Below are 23200 nucleotides of genomic sequence, written 5' to 3' on the forward strand. Positions count from 1 at the left end.
GTTGTGATTTTTAGCTGTTGCTCAGATTCTAATATTGCTTAGTGCAATGCATACCACATGGCACCACTGGAAGAAGCAATTAAAAAAGGACTGCTTTATTATTTGTTTTTTAAGTAATACACCAGTACAATGTGAAAATAGTACACTTTTAATTCCTGTCTTGATTTGCTGGGTGTTTTCTTTCCAGACCTACTCAGGCCTGTTCTGTGTGGTAATCAATCCTTACAAGAACCTGCCCATCTACTCAGAAGAAATAGTGGAGATGTACAAAGGCAAAAAAAGACATGAGATGCCCCCTCATATCTATGCCATCACAGACACAGCCTACAGGAGTATGATGCAAGGTGAGTGCTGACTGAGATAATGACTCTTGTTAACAAAAGTCACAAATCAAGGTTGCAGTCAAAACAATGTAAGAGAACAACAGCTTACACCACCTGATGATCTCTCAAGGCCCCTTCAAACCCCTACAATTCTGTGATTCTGTTACAGCTGTCAAAAGGTGTTGTTGCCTGCTCTGCCCTTGCTTACAGACACCAGGCACCTACATGGTACCAGGCTTTGTGTTCAGGTGAATAGCTTTCTCCTGCTCAAGTGGATTGAAGAACCTTACAAAGAGTCTGGCAGGAGTTAAACTTGATATGGAAAGCAGACTGGTGTAAATGCACAGTGTTCAGAGAAGCAGGCAAGGAGAAATGAGGTAGTGAACTTTCATCACTGAAACTATGAAAAGATAGCTATAGGTGGGCAAGTATGTGGATATGGTTGCTGGAGGCTTTTAACAAAAGCTTTTAGAATCTAGTCATGCAGTCTGGTTGGGTGAAACAAGTTTAGTGCAACCTGTATTTTCAAGTGTGATGATCAGTGGTAGTTTTACTGATCAGGATTTGTTTGGTTACATTTTTATTCTGTTAAGAATAAAACTTACAACTTACTATCAGGCAGTACTAAATATGTCTGTTGGCTTTTCATAAAGTAAAAGTTGTCTGTCACTTGAGGACTTTTATATGTAAACTTTGAATATCCTGTGCATGTCTCCCCCTTCTGAGAAGAGGTCTTTCACAGAGTCAGTGGCATGCTCAGAGAGCGTTCAGGTGTAGAGGTATTTTGTGCTTTTCTTCCTGTTTGTAGCTGGATTCTATGAAGAGACACGCTTTGCAAGATTTAAAGGGTATGATATAATGGACAGGTTGATTTGACCTGGCTTGTATAAATTTGATTAGTCCTTTATTTTCTGATGACTAGCAGTGATTAAGATGTCTGTCTCTCCTAGGTGTTGTCATTAGCCTCACTTTTTTTAATAAAGGCCACAGATAAAATCACCCTTTAAAATTTGCATTAGACTTGGTTTTAAAGAGTTCTGCTGTCCTCCTGCTCTCACTACCACTTGCACTCCTAAGCATATGAGTACTGTAACAATATGGTTGCCTGGAGTGGAAGGGGAGCAAGAAAATCTCCTTCCACTTACCTGAATTAATGGCTTTATACGAACTTCATGTGTGAAGAATACTGAGGAGGATTGCTGAAGTGTGGTGCCATGCAGAGCACACAGGAGAGCTGACACGATGGATTGACTAATGGGGAGGAGTGAGCCACACAGACAAGCTATAGTGGGCTGGTGGCAGGGTACTGATGGCAATTTGCTGTGGAGGTGGTAACTCTTAAAGAAATGCTGCAGTACTACTGATGTGTTACTGTGACCAGAGGAAGAAAACTTGCAAACCTGGACCTATATAGGATCTCACTTCCATCAAGCAAAGACTGGATCTGCCATGAAGGACAAGGACAGATATATAGCTTTTGCTGTACGTGGCAGCATGGTTGTCCACAAACCTCTTATCACTGTTTCGCTTCCTTTATTACTTCCTTCTCTTCCTTGACCACTCCTTGTCAGCTCAAGTACCAAGATATATTTTTCTTAAACAAGCTATTGACTTAACCCTACCAGAGTTCTTGTTCTCTAAAAAGAAATATTTTCTACATAGAATCAAAATCATTTAATTGGCATTATTGTCAGGAGGCTGAAGGACTGCTTTTCCCTCTACAGACAACAGTTAAACCGTTTGGAACTGCATCTTGTCCTCCATCCATGCCAGATCTATAAGTATGTGGCAGCGGTTATCCAGACGGCTGCAATTTCGTAACAAGGGACAGGTGTCCTTCCCTGGCCTGATGGTGGTTCAGAGCTAGTGATTAATCTTTTAATCTATTAATAAAATGGCTATTTTCTTTCCTCTTGAAAAGAGAAGGTGTCTCTGTCAAACCACTGCTTGAGTGATGTCTAAAACTAAAATCCCAGACTTGAGTTGCTTTGGTGTACAAAGCTAAAGAATGATAGTCCTGCCTCCTTTCCTAGCATGGGAAAGTTGCTGTGAGTTCTGCTAGAGTGTTTACCTTTCCCAGAACAATTCTAGCTGTGCAATATTCTCAGCAGCATTGACAGCCTAGAGCTTTACCCCAGCTCTTCTTTGCATGATTTGAAAGATCTTGTCACTGAGTTTTTGGAACAGTTGTTGGGTGTGAATAACATTCACAGTTAGCTTTTGAATTAGCCTGCTTTGACCTGTTTAACTAGGTTTTGTGTCTGTTGCTTCACATGTAGCAAGGACTCTAGAGATCCTTTTAGGGTTATTTATTTGCTGCCATATCTCCCTATTGCAAAGGGTAACAGCATTCTGATATTTGCCATTGGGAGTGAAGGTGAGTAGATTGTTGCAGTGCCTCTGGTCCCAGCCAGCCTCTAAAGCAGTGGAAGCAACATTCCTATCCTGCTTTCTCAGTTTTGCTTAGCAGTGGGGGAGGTTCGTGCAGCAGCCAGTGGTATGGCAGGAATCTGTACAGAGAATAGAAGATGAAAGGGTCCGGTGCTCCACGTGAGCCGGAGGCATTTAGGACTAGGCTGCCATCCCTCGGCTACTTTCAGAGCCCTGAAGACTGGGAATCCTTCATGGTTTGGAGAAGGATGGCAAGGTGTTGATTCTGACATCTGTCAGCAAGGGGTATGGTTATCTCTTAAGATGATGGAGCACAAAAGCCTTGCATATTAATTGATTTGGACCCTGAATTGGTTTTTGCTTTGTTTTCAGTCAATTTATGGTATTCTAATAATCAGGCCATTCAGAGGCACGTTCGTCTGGAAAGGAATTGGGAAGAGAGAGGAAGATGAGAGCTTTATTCCAGCCTCTGCTAATCCAGAAACTGTTTCACCCTTTCCAGGCATCTATGCTGATGCACTGTGGGTGAGCTTGGCTCTCGTTTTGTCTACCCTGGTTACTCCTATCACAGAGGCGTTGTGGCATTTATATATTCCAAGAGGTTAAGTTGCTTTTTATTAAGTATCACCAGAAGTACATCTTTGAAACAGTAACAGGATGGAGAACGTGTTCAAAGCAATTTGGTTTTTCTTTCTTCCTCCTTTTTCTGTCCCAAGACATTAAACCTCAGCAACAAAATGAAAACATTGTTTTGCTGCTTGGTACTTGGAGAGACTTTCTGTGCTTCAAGAGCAGAACTCTGAAAAAAGTGTAACATTTTTGTTCTGGGGAAAACAACCATTTCTCTTAATGTTTCTGTTCCCTGGGTAACCTGGTTACCAGAAGCCTCAGGTGTGACTACTTTCAGAAGAATTGCTCTTCTGATGCTGATGATTGACGCACAGTACCGGCAAGTGGAGCGCTGTCCTGAGCAAACAAATCATTACTCTAATGCAGCAGATATACACTGAAGGGGTACATTCTTTACCTCAATTCATAGTCTCCAGGGGATCTATTTAGAAAAATGTATTTTAAAGCTGTTTAATAGTACCTGCTTATCTATTTGGAACGCAGATAAGTAATTTATGATGACAAATACTTAGAGAAGCTAGAAATTTCATTGGAGCATTGATGCCCTTTTAATGCCAGTTCCTGAAACTTCTGTAATAGGTTAGATCAGTATAGTTATTCTGGTCTCCAAAGTTCAAGCTGCTCAACTAAGACTTAAGTAGGAGAGGGAATAGACAGGGCATTGCTAATGAATATTCTCCATCTCCTTTCTCATCTAGTTTCTTTACATATTAGTGTAGGGCTCCTAACAATTCACTGAACAATACCCTTAAACTAATTGTTCAGTGATTAAACCCTCCTTGACCCTGATGGATTAGCCTGGAAAAGGAGCCTGTGCAGGCAGCACCTTGTTGGTATTCTGTTTTGGGTTTGTGTGGCAAAGTTTGGGTTGGGGCAGCAGGGAGGAGTGTGTTGCAGTGGTGGCTTCTGCAAGAAGCTGCTTGAAGTTTTCCCCCAGGTCTGAGAGCCAATACCAGCCCACTCAAGGGCAGGCCCACCACTGACCAAGACTAAGAAAATCAGCAGTGATGGTAGTACCTCTGTGATAACATGTTTAAGAAGTTAAAAAATCCATGTGGCAGCTCTTTGCTGCCAGAAAAGGAGTGAGAAGATGTAAGGAACTTTGAAGACACAGAGGTCAGTGAAGAAGGAGAGGGAGGAGGTGGTCCAGGTGCTGGAGAGAAAGGTTCCCCTGCAGCCCATGAAGAAGACCATGGTGGAACAGATTGTCCCCCTGCAGCTCGTGGAAGATGATGTGGAGTGGAGATCCTACCTGCAGCCTGTGGAGGATCCTATGCTGGAGCAGGTGGAAGGCTGTGACCTGATGGGAAGCCTGCCCTGGAGCAAACTCCTGGCAGGGCTTGTAGCCCATGGAGAGGGGGGCCCACACTGGAGCAGGTTTGCTGGGGTAAATTGTGACCCTGTGTGGGGGACCATGATGCCACAGTCTGTTCCTGAAGGTCTGCACCCCATGGAAGCTGCATTGAGTCAATTGTTGAAGAGTTGAAGGCATGTGGGAAAGGACTCACATTGAAGAATTTTGTGGAGGATGGTCTCCCATGAGAGGGACCCCATGCCGGAGCAGGGGAAGTGAGGAGTCCTCCTACTGTAGAGGAAGGAGCAACAGAGACAACTTGTGATGAACTGACTGTAATCTCCATTCCCCTGTGCCCTTTGGTGGGGAGGGGAGGTGGAGGTAGAGAATTCAGGAATAAAGTTGAGCCTGGGAAGAAGGGAGGGGTGGGGGGAGGTGTTTTAAAAATTGGTTTTATTTCTCATTATCCTACTCAGGTTTGATTAGGTAATAAATTGGATGCATTTTATTCTGTGTTGAGTCTGTTTTGCCTGTGTTGTTAGCTGCTGAATGATCTCTCCCTGTCCTTATCTTGACTCCTAAGCCTCTCTATGTGTATTTTCTCCCTTGTCCAACTGAGAAGGGGAGTGATAGAGTAGCTTTGGTGAGTATCTGGTATCCAGCCAGGGTCAGCCCACGATGCATTCTCTTGTGAGTTAAGTAGTCTCTGGGTTTGGTGCTTAAAAGGAAGAATTCTGAGGCAGAGTAACTTCATGATTTTTATTGGCCTTGTTACATTAGTGGAGAAACTTGCATTGGCTGTTGTAGACAGATCACTTGCTGTTGTAGATCTCCACATGCACCTCAGGCCCAGTTGTCATTCTCACAAGAAAGTCTCCTACGTTGTCTTCTGCAGAACATGACTTTGAAGTATGTTATTTGTAATTCTTTAAGTTTTACATATTTCCAAGTTTTTCCCAAGCTAGTGGAACACTTCTGGTTTTAACTTCCTTGGTCTCAAGTCTTCTTTCTCAGCTTGCTTCTTAGCAGCCATTTGCTATGCTGCACTGTGTATTGTACTGTTCCAAAGTGCATCTTGATTTTAATTTAATACTCTGTGTGTGCTTACCAATTCAGGGATATTTGATGGACAAAATTGTTCAGATTATGTAGAGGCACAGATGTCTTTCTGAAGTTGCATGTAAAGGTCAAGTTCTGTTTCCACTAATCCCAAAATAATATAGCCTGTGCTTTCACTAGTTTGTTTCCAAGATTTGTCCACATTTTTGATGCAAAGGGTAATGTTAAGTTTGGGTACTAATTATGGAGATGGGTTTTTGGATGGTGCTTGTATACAAATGGCAAGCAAAGATGTACGTAGCTTCTGATTTCCTTAAGAAATGTTTTACATGCTCTGAATTACTTGAGATTTCTAAATGCAGCTCTTAAAAATCTGTGTTTCAGTGTGGTTTTCAGTAGAACAAGGAGCTAAAAAAGAGTATGTTGCCCACTTGCTTTTTAGAAGTTACCACACCCTTTTTGCTTCATTCCTGTAAACCAGAGCAGGAGCTGTCTGGCAGTCGCTTATGCAATGGTTCAGCCCTTGCTGTCAGTCTCCCTGCCGTTCGCTGTTTTAGTATCACGAGCTGCCTGAGCTTTTGCAGGCTGTATACCAGTTTTTCTTTTCTGTCAGAACTTCATAAACATTTGTATGACCTAAAATTACAGCCTAACTTGTTTTCCTGTTTTGCTAGCTCCAGATTCAGTTAAGGAATGCTAGAGAAAGGGGTATGGGCCCTAGTCCAAAAGTGGCTTGGGGAAATAAATATTTGCATTTGACCCAGTAGGATATATTTCATTTTTTGAAGTGAAACTTGCTTTTCCCCATGTGACTGTCCTCAATTTTCAGATACTGCAAAGCTGAATCTTGGCACTGCAGTGTTCTGTCAACTCAAGTGATTTTTCTCTGTTGTTATGTCTTGAAGTTCTGTTGTTGAAAGCCGTCTTGGATATGCGATGCTTGGTCTTTGCTGGATTTATTTCCTTCTTTCTTTCTTTTTTTTTTGGGCAGGGGGAGGTGGGGTGGTCTTTGTACATGATGATAGATTATTGGTGTTCTGAAACTTGTCTTTAATACATATCTTAAATGATAATGCAAAAGCAGGCTCTCAGTCTCTATTCTGCTGTTCCCCTGCTGTGTTTTTGATCTATTCAAGCAGCATGTAGGTTAAAGCACCACAGTGAACATATTTGATTAGATTTTTATGCCGGTGGGGTTGCTCTGAGAAGCAGAGTGTCCAGTGCCTGGGGCTCCTCTTGTGTTAGAGCCCTGAGGAAAGGACATCAGTTGTAAGATTACGTGTCAGGCAGGTGAGAACTTTGAAGGGGGACTGAGGAACTGGACTACTGCATGGTTGAAGCACTTCATGCATTTAAGACTTCACTCTTGCTTCAGGTCACCTCTCTAACCTGGTCAGGTAGGCAGTTGCAGAAGTTGGGCTACAGGCGTTCACTGCGGGTGCGAGGGGAGCAGTGTAGTAACGGAAACCCAGAGGGCCAGGCCGCTCAGCCCTGCCAGACGCTCGGCGGTTAGGAGGTGGGTGGTACCATCTCGCTATGGTTAAGCTTTTAGCCTTAATGAGTCAGCTATAGGCAGGGGACTGTAAGCCAAGCCTTTGCCTTTCAGCTATAACTTCCTCTTAGCTGGGGAGATGATGTCACCATTGTGTGAATGCTATATTACTTCTCCTTTTATGGAGATGAAACTGAAGTCAGTCATGCGGAGGAAGTGAGTGATAAAGGCCTGCTAGGATGTTCAGTAACCCATGTGGTGCTTAAATTACACATTCACTTCTACCCTCCTAATGTTTTTCTTCTCCCATCCCAAAATGTCTAAAACAAATAATTCGGGAGTTTGGAGCTCTATTAATTTATCAATTATGCCAATGTTTGACCACAGCAGTTCAGCATTCATTCAGATTTATTGGTCTGCAGTAGATTATTTGGCTGAGGACTTTCTATGTACTAGATGTCTATCTTGTGAAAACAAATTTTGGTTTAATTAAGTTTTAATGTATCCTGAAGGTTCTGGAAGCAGTCTAAAATGCAGTCTTCTATTTTTGGATGGAAGTAAGTAAAGAATGAGTTAGGGATTTTTATTTTTTTTTTATATGGTAAAATTAATCTACTGATCTCATTATACCATACTGCTGTATAGTTTAAATTTGAAGGATGTTTTGCTTCCTGAATTTCTGGATGCTTGAGGCTGCTGCTTCTTATGCTCACTTGAGTACTATGGTGATGAGAGCTAAAGAAGAGCCTAGATAAAAAGCTTTCCTTGCCAGCTGGTCTGAAATACAGAACTGTTGCTATAATTAACTAATGAGTTGTTATTCTGGATTGTTTTTAATAAGTGACTCTGTTTAGGATTGAAAAGCAGATGCAGATTTCCTTTAATCAGGCGTTTCTTGATTGTGTTATTATAAGCAACTGAGTTTATGGTACCCAGCACATTCTCTTTTGCTGAGTAGGTTGCTTGCACAACTGACAATGGAGTAAAGGCAAGTGCTGACAGAAGTTGTGCAGTACACCCATGTTGAATGATCCTTTAAAAAAAAGTATATAGGTGGCCTATTGTCTGGGCAACTCAGTTCTGTTTCGTGATGGCACAAGTCAGTGTTGTATGGAGAATGAATGCTGGCACTTAAAGCAATTATAATTGGAAGTGTGTTGGAGTTTTACGCTTTTGTATGCGTTAGCTCTTTGGCCCTTTGGTCGGCTCCAGTTTCCTGTTGCTCAACACATTATTTGAGTTGTCTGTCTGTACACAATTAGAAGAATTCCAGCTATCCCAATGACTGCTGCTTTGCAGCCCTGGGAAAGAATTTCCCCCGGATTGCAAACAGGAATGTTGCCTTTTATGGTAGCGTCTGATTGCCACCGGTGACTTGCCTGCACTCGCAGGTACGTTCCTGCTGGCTTAAAGCAGAGGTGACTGACGCAGCTGCAGCAGGCCTCTAGGAAAGTATGTTGGGGGGGGGGGGGAAATGGGGCCGAGACGACTTTGAACACTGTCTGTGACTTTTCCTGCTTGAGCGCATTTCAACACCTTGCTTTGTGTTAAGGCAGGGAAAAGTCCTGTGCTAGCCCCTTTGGGACTCCCTCGGGTCATGCCAGGGTGCTGTTGCTACCTTGCCTCGTTGGAGTCAGGCTTGAAAAGAGCTTCTCAACTAAGCACAGCAAAACTTGTCATGATCAAAAAGTGTTTAGTGCCAGAGAGCTTCTGAATATTACCCGCTGTTGGTCATCTTTTTCTCTTGGGCGGTTACCTGTCTGCTTACCAGCGGGTTTTTTGCTGGAGTAAGGATCCTGTCCAGGAGGAAGGCAGGGAAAGGCCTGCACTTTTCAAGTGTGTAGGGCTCCTATACCTCTGAGGAGCTTCAGCTCATAATTCCAACATGAGTTGGCCACTGGCAGAAAATAGCTCCTTCCTTAAGGCTCAGATTGGTTTCTCAGAAGAGCCCCTGTAGCACCTAAATGCCAGTGTAACCTCACACTGGACAAGTGGGCTGTGTGTTCGCAGTAAAGCTCTCAAAAGGCAGATGGTATTCAGAGGCATAATCTTTCCCTTCCACATAGCTGCTTTGTGATTGAGAACTGCACCCAGGTGTCGCACTACCGAAGAATACATTTCCTTAGGCAGTCCATAAATGAGTCATTAGTTATTCCCCTGATCCACCCTCAAAGTGCCCAGTCACACAGAGGGCTGGCGTGTGCCTGCTGAGCCCTTGACCCACTGGGAACCTTGAATGGGTGGGGCCTTTGGAGCTGCCTGTCCCTCAGCAAAAGGGACACACATCTTGAAGGCAATGAATAAAATTCAGCACTTGAAAAAGCGAATATGCAGTGCTGGTAAAGCTGCAGTATTTGGTTTTGAATGCCTAAGAATTTGCTAGGCCAAAACAATTTGAGTAATGACTTTCTTCTTCTGCTTGCTTTCTTCCAGTTTCACAGCTGATCAGCTCTTTCTGACAACAATTTTAGTGGGAATAAACCAGATTATTTTCTTCTAAATTTTTGTGGTCATATGCATATAGTTGGTTTCCAGCAAAGAAGCTTAACAGCAGGAGGTGCCTATCTGTAGGGTATGAACCTGATGTTTCCATTATTGCTTTCAGAGTAATTTTTTTTTAATCTCAAATTTGGTAGGTTTATCTGCTTTCCTTATTTCATGAAAGTGTGTCCAAAGTCTAGATAGACTACTCTTTATAAGCTGAGTTTATAGGAGTTTTTTCTTGATGAAAATGGCATTCATGACGTTAGGACTGAAGCACTAAATTCACCTGCAGTAGCAGTGTTTAAGGGTATATAGAAAGTGGCTTCAGGGATTTGAACTTGGTATCTGACTATAAAGCCTTCTCTAATTACAGCTCAATCTCTTTATCTTGCACAAAACAACTTAAACGGTGACTCAGTTACATTGTCTTAAGTATTCTCTGGTGGGGAGAATACTGAATGCACATCTGAGCTACTGGAGAAAGGACTAGAAAGAACCAGCAGCTAAAATATGGAGACAGTCACATCCATAAATGTACCAATAAAAGTTACCAATTGCTGAAATAAATTATTAGAGCAATCCCATGAATTTTATCCTCATGAATGTTTGAGGCTTCCTTTCTCTTCAGTCTAACACAAAAATTGGGCTCAGTGTGGAAAAAAGGAAAGAATGATAAGAACTGGATGAAATCTAACTGCTGTGTTACTGGGTGATCTGATTGTCCCCTGGTCTTGATCTTAAGAAAAGGAAAAAGCCACAAACCTACAACAAAAATAAAACCAAAAAGAACTCGCAGCCAAATGGATAACCTTCAAACTAATTGTGACTTTGAGGTTGGTGGCACAGTTAGTTTTGTGAGTGCCACAATACCTCTTGTGGACTCTCTGCAGCTACTTGCTATGCCTAAGTGGTCCATGTCTGAACAGGTCCTGCTGCCCCTGTGATGACTACAACAAGCTACTAAGGCTATTGTGGTGTAGGCATAGGCACTCTGCAGTTAGCCCAGTGCTCCCAGCTGACTCCTGGTGACACGAGGGAGGAATGGAACTTTCGCAGGGTGGGAATAATGCACGGAGTGGACAAAAGGTGGGATGAAGTTGTGGTGGAAGGACTAGTCAGGGCTGTGTGTAAGGAAAAGGAATCATAGGTGAGAACTCAAAGGAGATTAAAGATGTGGGACAGTGGTAGATAGTCTGAGTGAAGTAACTCCTGTAACTGGCAATATCCATGGCTGAGAATCGAACACAGGAATTAGTATGTCTACTGGTATGTCAACGAGAAAAAGAAACATCTTGTACTGTTACCAGCTGCTCCATTAATACAATAGGGGATGGTGCCACAAATAAATCAGCTGCACAGGACTTAGGCTGCTGCTGAGCATTGGAACTTTCGAGTCCACTCTGTACAAAATAAGTAACAAAAATGTCTCATTGAGCTTCCAGTGTTTACTTTGGAAGTAAAAGCCTCTGTGAGGTTTTGGCACTTTGGGATTTGTAACTGTTTGTGTCCCCTTTCCATTTCTGCTGCTCTGCTGATAACTTTTGTAAGTTGGTGTGGGCCCAGTATAATGGGGCGAGTGGACTGAAGAGCAAGTAGATGTACATCAAACTCAGTCTGTGTTAAAGAAACATTGAATAAGAGAGTTCTGGATGAAGAAAATTAAATTACGATGGTGGTGTTATACTCTGGCACATGGTGAGAGGTTGGCATATATTGCCAGAAAAGGGGTTCCCAGGCCACATTTTGAAGATACTTGGCAGAGTTTGCTAGTTCCTGGTTTTGTCTTTAGTGTTGATTTCATTCTGTCACAGAAATTTAATTTTACAGTCTCAGTCTAACTACTTTTTTAAAATTTTATTTTAGATCGAGAGGATCAGTCCATCCTTTGCACGTGAGTATTACAGTTGTCAGCTTGTCTGGATTTCAAAATCTGTGTTAAAAATCTCATTAATTGTAAATGCTGGGGGTGGGCTCAATAAATCAAGTAATAGTGGAGAGTTGGGGAAGGTCCCACTACAGTTCCTCCAATATACCTAATTCTTTCTGCAGAACAGTTTTCTTTAGAATTGGAGGAGGTTTTGAAACAGCTCCTGTGCTCAAACTCCTTAAGAAATACAGCTTTGGCAGTTGAAAAGGCTTGGAGAAGTCCTTCAGATTTGATGTTTAAACACAACAGATGCAGCTGTTGTGTTTAAGTAAATTCATACTGATTAGGCTCATACAGTAACAAATACTCTTGATACAGCAATTTCTCTACTAGACACAGCAAAATTTGTTGGACTTCAGTTCTGCTTAAGAAATTGGTATGTTTCTTGCAGTCAGGAGGATTCTTTTTTGGAAGATTCTTTCCTTACCCTTTCAACCCTAGCTCTTCTTCAGCCTCTGGATTATTCTTTGTGCCCAAGACTAGAAAGCATAGTTCTCTATTGTCTTCCCTCCTCTGTGCATGTGTACACAACCTGCACCCAGCAGTAAACTTGCACCCAGCCACCGCTTGCCAGTACAACTTGTTTTCGCTTGATTTTGAGGGAGGTGTCATAATGGCCATAATGTAATCAAGAAGATCTGTAGTCCTTTTGGGGTTAGAAATATGTCCCTCTGTGTCTTGTTTGTCAATAAATTGCAGATTTTGTTTTGCAGAGGTGAATCAGGAGCTGGTAAGACAGAGAACACCAAGAAGGTCATTCAGTATCTGGCTCATGTTGCTTCCTCACACAAGTCTAAAAAAGACCAGGTAAGACTGGAGTTTAATGATGCTTTATTGCTGTGCCGACTTTGCAAAATAATTATATATTGGCTGATTTTGGTAAAAGCCATATTGCTCAGTAAAAGCCTAGATACATTTATCAGGGGACTGAGGAGGACAGTGAACTATGAAACAAAAGTTGTCAAAAATTCCAAGCCAGGGACCCATGTTTTAAGTGGTAACTCGTTTGAATTCAGTGGAACTACAGTGGGGATAAACTCATCCACAACCTCTTATATGCATAGGCAAGAACTGCTGTAAACGAAGCATCACCCACACTGTTCTTTTTGCACATGTGTTGCTTATAACCAGCCCAGGCAGTGTAAAACCTGTACAGATTAGGTCTGGCTATTATATACTGTCTCAGAACTGGAGAATGCTGTGATAGTCTAGTGGACATCATCTGAAAACAGTATAGCTGTAGGAGAACATTAAAAGGGTGGAAAACAGTCAAGTGGTAACAGCACATGAAAAGAGGGTGGTGGTGATGGTGGGAGGACTTTAAAAGATGTCTTACTTATATTTTTTTCCCCTCCCTCTCCCCCGATGGACTATTGCCGAATTCGTCAGTTGTATCCTCGTAGGTGAGCTGCACGTTTACTGCACGTTCTGCACCAGGAATGCGTTTTCTGTCCCATTGTGTGATTTTTTTGAGCAGCTTTTCACTCCACACCAGTATCACTTTCTGCAGCTAAAACAAATCCATAGACAATTCACAATTTTTTTTTCTTTGTGTGGTGCACAGTAATCTTTTCATGAGGATGTTCAGTTGGAGACTAAAGTCATATCAAGAATACTCGTGTTCTGTGCTCAATACTAGTTTGCATTAAAGATTTTTCTTGCAGGATTTTCCCAGATAACACCATTCAAGAAGCATTCCTCCAGGGCAATAGAATTGGACCAGGCTTTCCTATACCCATAAGTGTCTAGTGTGTGTGGTTAGGTGGTTAGCTTTCTGTTCCCTGCAGTGAAATGTGGCTGCAGGTTGCAAAGCAAGGTTGGAAGGAAGGCTGCCCTGCAGACAGGGTGTTCCAGGACTGTGAGCTTGTTAGAGCTGAACAAGTTGGAAATGTTCACTGGTGAGCTGTGTAATGAACACCAGATGCCAAGTGTGTCCACTGTGTCCCTACGTAAGGGCTTTCCCATAGTAGCTTAATGTGTAGACATGTCTTATGTGCGTAGAGGATATGAATAGCAAGGCATCTCTGCATGCAGGCATACTATGTGTGTATATACACATAGTAATAAGTAACTTCTGGAATTCAACCAAAAAAAAAGGTTTCTACATGCCAAACTTTCAGACATATGAAGGCTTTTTCCATGGTCTGTCAGTAGCTGTATTTAGAAACATTCTCCTTTTTTTTCTTTTAAGTGTGGAAAATAGAATCATGGGGTTGAGTTAAGTATTCTTCCACTGCTTATCCTTGAGCAAAATTTCAACCACTGAAGCGGGACAGACAGTCTGCTTAGGAGAATAAAACAGTCTGAAGTTGGACTGGTCAGTGATTTGCCCAAGGTTGGGTTTTGTTGTTATTTTGGGTGGTTTGTTTTGGGGTTTTTTCCACAATCAGTTCTGGTTCTTCTGAGAGGTCCTACCTCTCATGTTTTGCTCCCCTTTTGTGACTAAATAGTGGCACTGGCCTTCCCAGAAAGGATTTAGAACTGGAGTCTTTAAATGTTAATTGGTAACGAGTACTCTATGCAACAATCCTTAACAAACCTTAAACTTGGAAGCAGATTATAAGAGTTTAGGAAGATGAATAGCATATATATTTTAGGGTTCTTGGGTATACTGGTTGCAGCAGATTTATTCCGTGGGGTTGAATATGACAGTGTCTAAACTTTATACTGGAAGTTTAGGTATGGAACGTAACCCATGTTAATATAGAAAGTAGTGGTGCTTTATCTACTGGGAAGGGTTATTGACCGTGTCTCTTATTAGGAGTTTTGTGTGTAATCCCTGGGGGTTTAAGTATCAGAGCAAAGTCAGATTTATGAAGCATATTCTTAACTCTCAGACTCCTGTTCTGGAGGTAGTGGCAGCTTTCACTAATCCTAGTTTATTAGTATATTCAGCTAAATAGCTTCTAGCTGCATGGTGTGACTACTATAAGCACTTTTTGGGGCCTGATGAATCTAAGTATATAAACACTTTTCTCATTTCATGAAACTTTATTTCTGAAAGTTGAGATTGATGTTTCCCCTCATATAATTGGGGTTTTTTCAAGACGAGGATGTTCACAGCTAATCAGAAATTCATGGGTAATAGTTGCTTAGATATGTGTAATGGAGTTTAGGTTATTGATGACTTTTCTCCTTTTCCCGTCCAACCTGCTGTTGTTGGGATTCTGTTATTTGAGAATCTCTTACATGACTGCAGAGAAGAGTAGAAAAGCAAACCCCTAACAAAAAAACAAACCAAAAATCCCCCCAAAACCCAAACACTATTCCCCATATTTTAGTTTTTAAAATTGCATTCTGTTAAAGATAGCAGCGATTTCTAGATACCTTTCTGTATACTTCCTGAAGAATAAATGGCTGACAGAACTTCTACCTTGCACAGAAATCATTCCCAAAAGCATGTGAGATGCCAAAAAAAACACCCAGCAAGAATTGGAGTATAAGGTCATGTCAAGGATTTTAGTTGTTTTAAGTTGGTGTTGTAACTTCAGAGCAGTAGAGAGTGTACTGAGGAGTGTGTGCTGCCCAACCACGGGCTGACAGAAATGGTGGCTGCTACTGCTCCTGTTTTCATGAGGAATAGTGTACTTACTTCAAATGCACGCCAAGCATTAAACAAATTTGTTTCAGGTCAAGGAATGGCAGTTACAGGTGTCAAAAAATTGGCAGCATCTTAATTACAGAATTAAAATTTCTAGAAAGCCTGTGACGCAGCTGCAAAACCACCCATTGTATAATAATGAAGTCTCTTCCCTCAGTGAGAGGTGACTGTCAAAATTTAAGGTAAAAAGACTGAACAAATCCCACTCAAACTTCTTCAAAAATCCCATGATAAAAGGATTGTCTTTTTAAACAGAGGTAGTGCACAGTGCATGCCAGTGGTGATGGAAACTTTCAGTAATCACTACCACTTCATCTTATGGGCCACTGCTATGGCATGCTGAGAACTTGCCCCTCCCACTGTATCCTGGTGCTAAGGCAAGTCACGAGAGCTGACTGACTCGACCAACTCTACAGTCTTCTTTCTCCACAGCTCTATATTGCTACCTTGGTGGGTCAAAAGACCTAATTGCTTCTAAACTACAGTTTACCAACACCTACTTGACATTAATGACACTTTCTTCCTGAGGTACTAAAGAACAGGAGGGTCTGTAGTATGGATTTTTATAAACTTTTGATCTTTGTGTAGCTAAGCATGACCTTAGTTTTATTTTTAGCCAAATAATTAAAGTAGATTTGGTGTCAAAGCCTGACTTCTGTTCAGAAGAAAAAACAGCCTTTTTTTCCTCTCTTCACTCTTACATAGTTGGATTGAAATGCTGTTTTGGTGGCATCTCTCACTTGCATAGTAACAAATTGCAGTCACAAAGGCCTAGGACTCCACTACAGGATGGGGAAGGAGGACTGGGGTGAGGAAAGAGCGTTCCAACTTCATGAGCCAGAATAGGAGGGAAAATGTGACTGCTGCACAGTTTCAAGGTTTTCTCCTTACAAAGCCACATGCCGACCCTGTTGTGAAAGAGCAGATGTCCCAGCTCAGGTTCCCTTCCCAGGGCTCTCCCCCTTGTTATATATACTTGACAGTCAATGAGTTTGCAGCAGCTGCCCCTTCTGCATATGTGCGGTTCTACAGGGTCTTGTTTGGCCTTGCACTTTTCAAGCATGAAGTAAGGTGATTGTGGAAGTAAAAATAAAGGTTCTAGTTCTTTGTGTAGATTTTCATCTATCTTCCTTCTCTCTTTTTTTTTTTTAAACTGCATGTATTTTTAGAGAGACTGTGTAAAGACTAATCTGTTTTATAATGCACTTTGAGAGTGAATGGGAACAGTTTTCCATTAGAAGTGCCCTTAAATAATTTGTCCATAAACTCCAGTTCTTGTGAATCAAACTTCATTTTCATCCGTTATGCACAGGAAGTCTTGAGTACTTACTGATAACTGCTGAAAAGGGAAACATTCATCTGAACTGTCATTTTCTGTCTCTTGAAGTGTTTTAGGTAATTTTGAAATATATAGAACTTCATGCTTTTAGCACAGAGGGCAAGTAATTTTTAAAACCAGCCAGGGATATATCTAGAGCCTACAGGGAAAGGTGTATATGCTCCAGTGATCTGCTGCTTGGCAGGAGTGAAGGTCCTGAATTTTCTTTCTCTACAGCTCCAGCACTTTGTGTTCCTCGAGGGGTGACTGTAAATCTGGCAGCAGAATGGAAATGATCATGCACTTTGTGGGATACTACTAATTGTCTTTTTTGTATGCCTCCTTACAAAGGAGGTTTTTGCTCTTTGTATTTTGGAAGATGTAGAGTCCTAGTGTAAGCTTTGTTTTGTTTGCTTTAAAAAAAAAAAAGCAGAACCAAAAACTTGAGACCTTTTCAGACTAGTTTCTTAGTTGTGAACTCTGCTAGTAGTAATTTATCTTGCAGTAGCAAGACAGGATTTTCCTCAGTCTTCCAGCCTAGATGCCAAAACACTTCTGAGATGAGGGCCCAACCTTGCTTGGATCGTACAGTGTTTTGCTTTGATCCTGGAAAGTCTATGGGATGTTACATGCAAATGGCATTGAAGTGCTTCTTGTTAACAGAAAGACAGCACTGGGATGTCCTTGTGTTGAAGGGAATAAGGCATATTTGTGAATGGTTCTGTTTTACCCAGATAACTAATGAGTCTCCTTTGAAGGTTTAAGGGATCGTCTCCTAAGGTTTAATATGGCTTCTCTACAACAGATGCTAAGCTAGTGTGAATTGAAACTTCAGCGCTGGTTTGACCCAAGGTTAATGCAGTAAACTGCTACCTACTTTATTAATTTCTGATTTCTCTCTAGGGAGAACTGGAGAGACAGTTGCTTCAGGCTAATCCCATTCTGGAGGCCTTTGGAAATGCCAAGACAGTAAAGAATGACAACTCTTCAAGATTTGTGAGTATGCATTGTGGGTGCCAGTGCTCTACATTTCCCAGAGGGAAGACTCAGTCTGCTTTTGGGTCAGTCTACCATCAGTAGGACAGGACTGGCACAACTGTCTGAGAGTGACTTCCCTCAAATTAATCTGGGAAGTGAATTTAAGTCAGTGAATTATCCAGAATAGACCTGATCGATCTCTGAAATGAAGGAGCTTGACCGCATGCCAAAATCATCTATGCTGGTTTTTACTGTAAGTTTCTTACAGTCAGTTTTATGCTGGAGAGCAAATACTGGCCCTTGTTTTACTTGCTCTAGAGAGCAGTGAGTAGTGGACATCTGAGAGGCAGATGGGGGAGCTAGAGCCAGAACTAACTGCAAAATGGTTGAAGGTAACACTGGGGGAGGCAGAACTGTCCAGACCATAGAGAACATGAAAGTGAAGGGCCCCTGGTTGTGGTAAATCTAAGCTTGAAATGTAATGATTTGAATTGTAGGCTGTCTAAATGTCTGAAAGTGTTTGGTGTCTCTTTTTGTTACATCACTGTTATGATCAGCAGGCACTGCCTATTGGCTGACCTTATGTTTTGCCTGAAACCTGCCTGACCTGTTCTGAATTTCCTTTCCTGCATTAAAAAGAGAAGGGTTACCTTTACTGTTTACTGCTGTTACCAGATAGAATGAATACTAATTGTAATGCTGTTATCCTCCTCTTAGGGCAAGTTCATCAGAATCAACTTTGATGTCAACGGCTACATTGTTGGTGCCAATATTGAGACCTGTATCCTTTCTGTAACCTCTTAAAAGGAGAAGCTAAAAGCTAGAGAGGTGGCAGTAATAGTACCTAGTAATCTCTTCATAGCTAACTTTCTGTGTCAGGTTGAGAAAGTGATAGGGAGCACTTTAATTTATGCTAGCAAGATTACTGTTGTAGTCTCCTGCTTCTCCATGTAGTATTTTGACCTTTGTGATCACAGTGGAAATCTGTTCTGAAGAAGTGAATTCTAATCTTAGGATGCTGAAATGGAAACATAAACTGCAATAAGATTAATAGCTTTGGAAATTCATAATCTATTCTCACTTCTGCTTAAGGAAACTAAGGGTGAATGGCCACTGTTTTTCTGGATTTTATCAGTTAAGTCTCATGTCAGAGCCATCATTCAGAGGCAGAACTGAGACCCGAAGCTCAGTGGGCTGTTGACTGATAATGATTGCTAAATCAATACCCCTGTTAATGAGCATGAGGAGAACATCAGGTAGTATGAGGGGTTTTTTTCTCCTGCTGTGAAATAGAAAACGATTTTTATGTCCTGCCATATGCCTTAACTCTCTGAAGATCTGCTGGAGAAATCACGTGCAATTCGTCAAGCCAAAGAGGAGAGAACCTTCCACATCTTTTACTACCTGCTGTCTGGGGCAGGCGAGCATTTGAAGAGTAAGTATGAATTTTTTTTTTTATATTTTTTTTAAGCTGTGGGGTTCCCTCATCACTATGACAGAGGATCCAAAACACTTGCAGGCTAGGACTTGTCCCTTCATAATTTCTTGGCTCTGCCTTTTAGATCTGGTCACCCCTCCTCCGCTTCTTCCATACACTCATACATCCCTCTGCCCTCCCCCTGCACTTCTCAGTTCCTGAAAACTTGCTTCTCTAGTTCCTTCCTGCACTTGTCTACTTGCCAGCAGTGACTCTACGCCCTTCCTTATCTAAATCGCTGTTCCGTGTTTAGTCTCGTCTTGCATGATGTAAACCCTTATAGAGCAGGAATGGTCCTACTGTGAGGCTGCTGGCACCTAAGCAGCTCCAGAAGTCTAGGATCCTAGTGCACCTAGTTCAGCCTGGTAATCAGGGTCCGAGTTGTGCAAGAGCTGCAATTTCATCTGGAGGAAGGACAGGAGAGGACTTTTCTCATAGTTACTACTATTTCAAGATCTGTGTATTAACTTTCATGTGACTTGAAACAAACGTGGTGTCTGAAACAAAGGGCAAGTTTACCTTTGAGTTAATACCTGCTTCATATAAATTTAGGGCATAAGGATGATCGACACGGCTTTGGTGGAGTAGTCCAGAGGAGGGAATAGAAAGAAGTAAGGCAGAAAACCTCAAATTTTATATAAAATACAGTAAATGTTCAGCCTGCATTAAAACTGGAGTTAGTCTCAAATTCATCCAGTACATGCTACCATATGCAAGTCAGAAATTTAATCTCAGTGGTAACTTCTTGTCTATTACAAAAAAAATAATATATATATATATATATATATATATAGTCATGGTAACTTCTTTTTTCTCAATTCTCTCCTAAGCTGATCTGCTGCTGGAGCCTTACAACAAATACCGCTTCCTCTCCAATGGCCACGTTACGATCCCGGGCCAGCAAGACAAAGATATGTTTCAGGAGACCATGGAAGCAATGAGGATCATGGGCATCCCAGATGAGGAGCAGATAGGTATGAATCCTCTGAAGGGCTTGAAAATACAAGGAAATGAAAGAGAGAACAGATCATATCTCTCTAGAGCTTTTTTGTTCTGGAGTTCTTTGTTTGTTTTGGGGGGTTTTGTTGGTTTGACTTGTCTAGTGTCCCTTTCCCCCCTCCGAGTGAAGAGCATGCAAGTAATAAACTTAGTGACTTTGAGTCACCCACCTCAGGACATACAAACACAGTTTCAGTTTATACAGTTAACTTCAGAAGTCAAGCAGCTAATGAAAACATACTTCTGCTTGATGTTTTTGTTCTGATCTGAGGGCTGTATATCCAGTCTGTGAATAACATATCCAAGATACAAGAATCCCCTCATGCACTTGTGCAGTGCACAGCTTGTGTGCTCCCCCTGACCCTAAGCAGTGGCTTTAAAGTATCTAATCCAACCACTGCTGGATTAGTCCTTTGAGAATGGCCTGGTCATCATGCCTTTCTTTCCAGCTTAACACTGAACTGCTGATCAGAAATTAATATTGTCTGATTCTGGGAGCACAGTACCATGACAGCGAAGCTTGAATTGCATGAAGCCAGCACAAAATGCCGTGATACATATTCACCAGAGCTCTGTGCTATCTCATTCATGATCTGCCTCACTGGTTGGTAACCAGTGTTCTGCAGAATTTCAGTTTCTAAATGTATAGGGCCTTCTAAAACTAGGACTGGTTTGTTGTTTTTTTTTCCTCTGCAATGAAGCAAGCTTCTGTGGTGGTTTGAGTACACCATCTCCTTTGCAGGAGGCTGCAGCACTTGTGGCTTTGGGGGATGTTTGCTGGTGCCTTAACTATTGCTCTTCACAGTCCAGCCTGCTATAAATCCACACTGTTGATATCCACTGTTTAATACATTTCTTGATACCCTGAATCATCTAAGACTGAAACTGCTGGAGGTGAAGAGAAATGTGCCTAAATAAATAGATACAATTTGGCAGTCTAATTTATTGTCAAGCTTCCTATTATGCTAATTTTTTTGATCTGGGTTTTTAGTGTATGCTCTAGGGCATGTCTTTGCTGTCACGTAGATGAGCTGCTGATTCCAGTCACTACAGCAAAGATAGCTTTAGTGTGTTGCACTTGCTGTTCGAAGTTTGAAGTGCATTAATGTTCCTTATAGGCTTAGAGTAATACATATGGTGCCTGGCTGGATGGTAGATTTACTTAGTTTTGATGTAAAGTGTAAACACTAACTATCTTCATTTGTGAGCCAACATCACAATAGTATGTCCAAGTGCCAGGATTCCAATTCAGCTGTGAAATGTCTGAAGTTCATAACATGCTACTAAGAACATCTACGTTTCTTTTCTGTTACTCCTGATGTAACATATATGGAGCCTTTGTTCGCTCTACTATCAAAAGAATATTGTTTTAAAACAAATGGTGCAGGTAGAAATTAGGAAATGAAAAAGAATTGGTAGAAGTTTTCCTTTGCAAGTGACTGGCTCAAGGCAACTAGAAGCTGTTCAGTGAGCTTTGATTGATACACAGTAAAAGTTGAATTGATGCTATGGCATGGAAGTCTTTCCTGTTCTAGCATCTGATGCTGATTTTGTGATATGCAGCATTCAAAGTGTACAAATACCTCATTAGCGATGGGTGGGGTGCTCAGCATGTAATTAGTAGTAGTTACGGTACAGGCATTTTGCCCACATCCTCCTGCATTTTATATGTCTGTATGGACTGTGGACCTTGGTCAGGGAGCTGAAAGCAACAGAGAGTTAAAGGAACAAAATCTTCTTTGTCTTAACTGGTTTAGTACTCTTAACTATCTCTTTCCTGTGTTTAAACAGTAGTCATTGGGGAAAACAGCAAGTTTGGCCCTTTAACAGAGAGCAAACATTATCAAAAAATATAGATGATGTAGAGTGGTGCATTACCCTCAATTGTGTCTCCCACTTCACTGCAGTGATGTTGAGAATGGGCAATTTCCAAGCTGTGTAGTCTTGCCATAGGAGCAACAGGGAAAGGTCTGTGTTCTGAATGAGAGTCATCTGGAGGTGTTTTTCCCCTAAATTCCAGAAGGGTCTTTGGGACGTTGAGAAGGGCCTCTTAACCATGTCAGGAAAGGTTGACTGGGTCATATCAGGGCTTTTGGTGATGTCTGATACTAAGTTGTTGTTATTATTTTAAAAGGTCTGCTGAAGGTTATCTCAGGTGTTCTTCAACTTGGCAACATTGTCTTCAAGAAGGAGCGTAATACAGACCAAGCCTCTATGCCAGACAACACAGGTAACAATTCTGTCCCCCAAGAAAAAATGCGGGGGGGGGGGGGGGGGGGGGGAAGCCTAGAGGGGTTTCTTGCAACTAGAATATGTCACAGTATGTAGGAATGCTGGAGCCCTGTTTTCTATAAGGTGAATTATTTGTCAAAGGAGCTGAGGTGCTCCTTGGTACAAACAGGCACACTGTTCTGCCAGGGGTGTGTCTGCAGCCACCCATGGGCAGGAATGTGGTGCTGCTCTGGGAGAGGGCTGGGCGGGAGGCGCACGTGATGGCCAGATGAGAAGGATTACTCTGCTGGAATATCTAGTGTGCGTCTGTGTCTTAACCAAGCTGGGAGTGATTGCTCCTGCAAACCTGTATTATCAGGCTCTAAGGAATGTTCTTTGCTGACTTTGTAGATAGGCTTGTAACTGTAAGATTAAGGGGGGTAGTTTTCCAGTAGGTATAAAGTATGTGTATATAATTTAATTGTGCTGCCGATGTTGCATGTGTAAACAATACAGTATTGCACATGATGGAAGACTCTCTGTCAGAAGGCTTAGCTCCTATGCTGGCCAAAACATAAGAGGCTGCTAGTTTATCTTTCAGTGTTCATATTTTGAGCTGTTATTATGGAAAATATGCTCTAAATGGTGTTTTGGAGAGGAGAGTAAACCATTTGGGTTTTAGATCTGGAATCTGAAATACAGAATTACCTCAAAGACTAATCAGTAGATGAAGACAGTACAATTAGCTCGGTTAAGAAATCCATTCCTTGACATATCCTTAAATTGATTACAGGTTATGAACTTTCTAAAGCTTCTGTGTTATGATGTAGTGGCATGAGAGTATTGCTTCAAACTTATGGTTGTGGCTTCCAGAGAAACTCAGTAACCTGTAGTATTTATTGCAAGAGGTTTTTAGGGATTTTTTTCTTTTTTAAGATACTGTTCTGTTTCATTTAATGGTTTTTATAAACAGTTTCATGATTTTCTTGAGAAGGCAGTTGCAGGAATGTTTTTTC

General features: G+C 41.6%; 1 protein-coding gene across 1 annotated transcript in view; it reads left to right on the top strand.

Annotated features, from left to right (window-relative positions):
* The window catches only part of MYH9 (myosin heavy chain 9), a 71471-nt gene that overhangs the window by 20867 nt on the left and 27404 nt on the right, over nt 1-23200 (top strand). Inside the window, exons 3-10 of the mRNA XM_084277960.1 lie at nt 188-344; nt 11537-11564; nt 12314-12407; nt 17423-17515; nt 18215-18278; nt 18834-18932; nt 19805-19948; nt 22108-22203. Of these exons, the coding sequence (XP_084134086.1) occupies nt 188-344; nt 11537-11564; nt 12314-12407; nt 17423-17515; nt 18215-18278; nt 18834-18932; nt 19805-19948; nt 22108-22203 (775 nt within the window). The remainder of the gene's footprint in view (nt 1-187; nt 345-11536; nt 11565-12313; nt 12408-17422; nt 17516-18214; nt 18279-18833; nt 18933-19804; nt 19949-22107; nt 22204-23200) is intronic.

The sequence above is a fragment of the Gallinula chloropus genome, assembly GCF_964237585.1.
Source record: "Gallinula chloropus genome assembly, chromosome: 1".
Classification (NCBI taxonomy): domain Eukaryota; kingdom Metazoa; phylum Chordata; class Aves; order Gruiformes; family Rallidae; genus Gallinula; species Gallinula chloropus.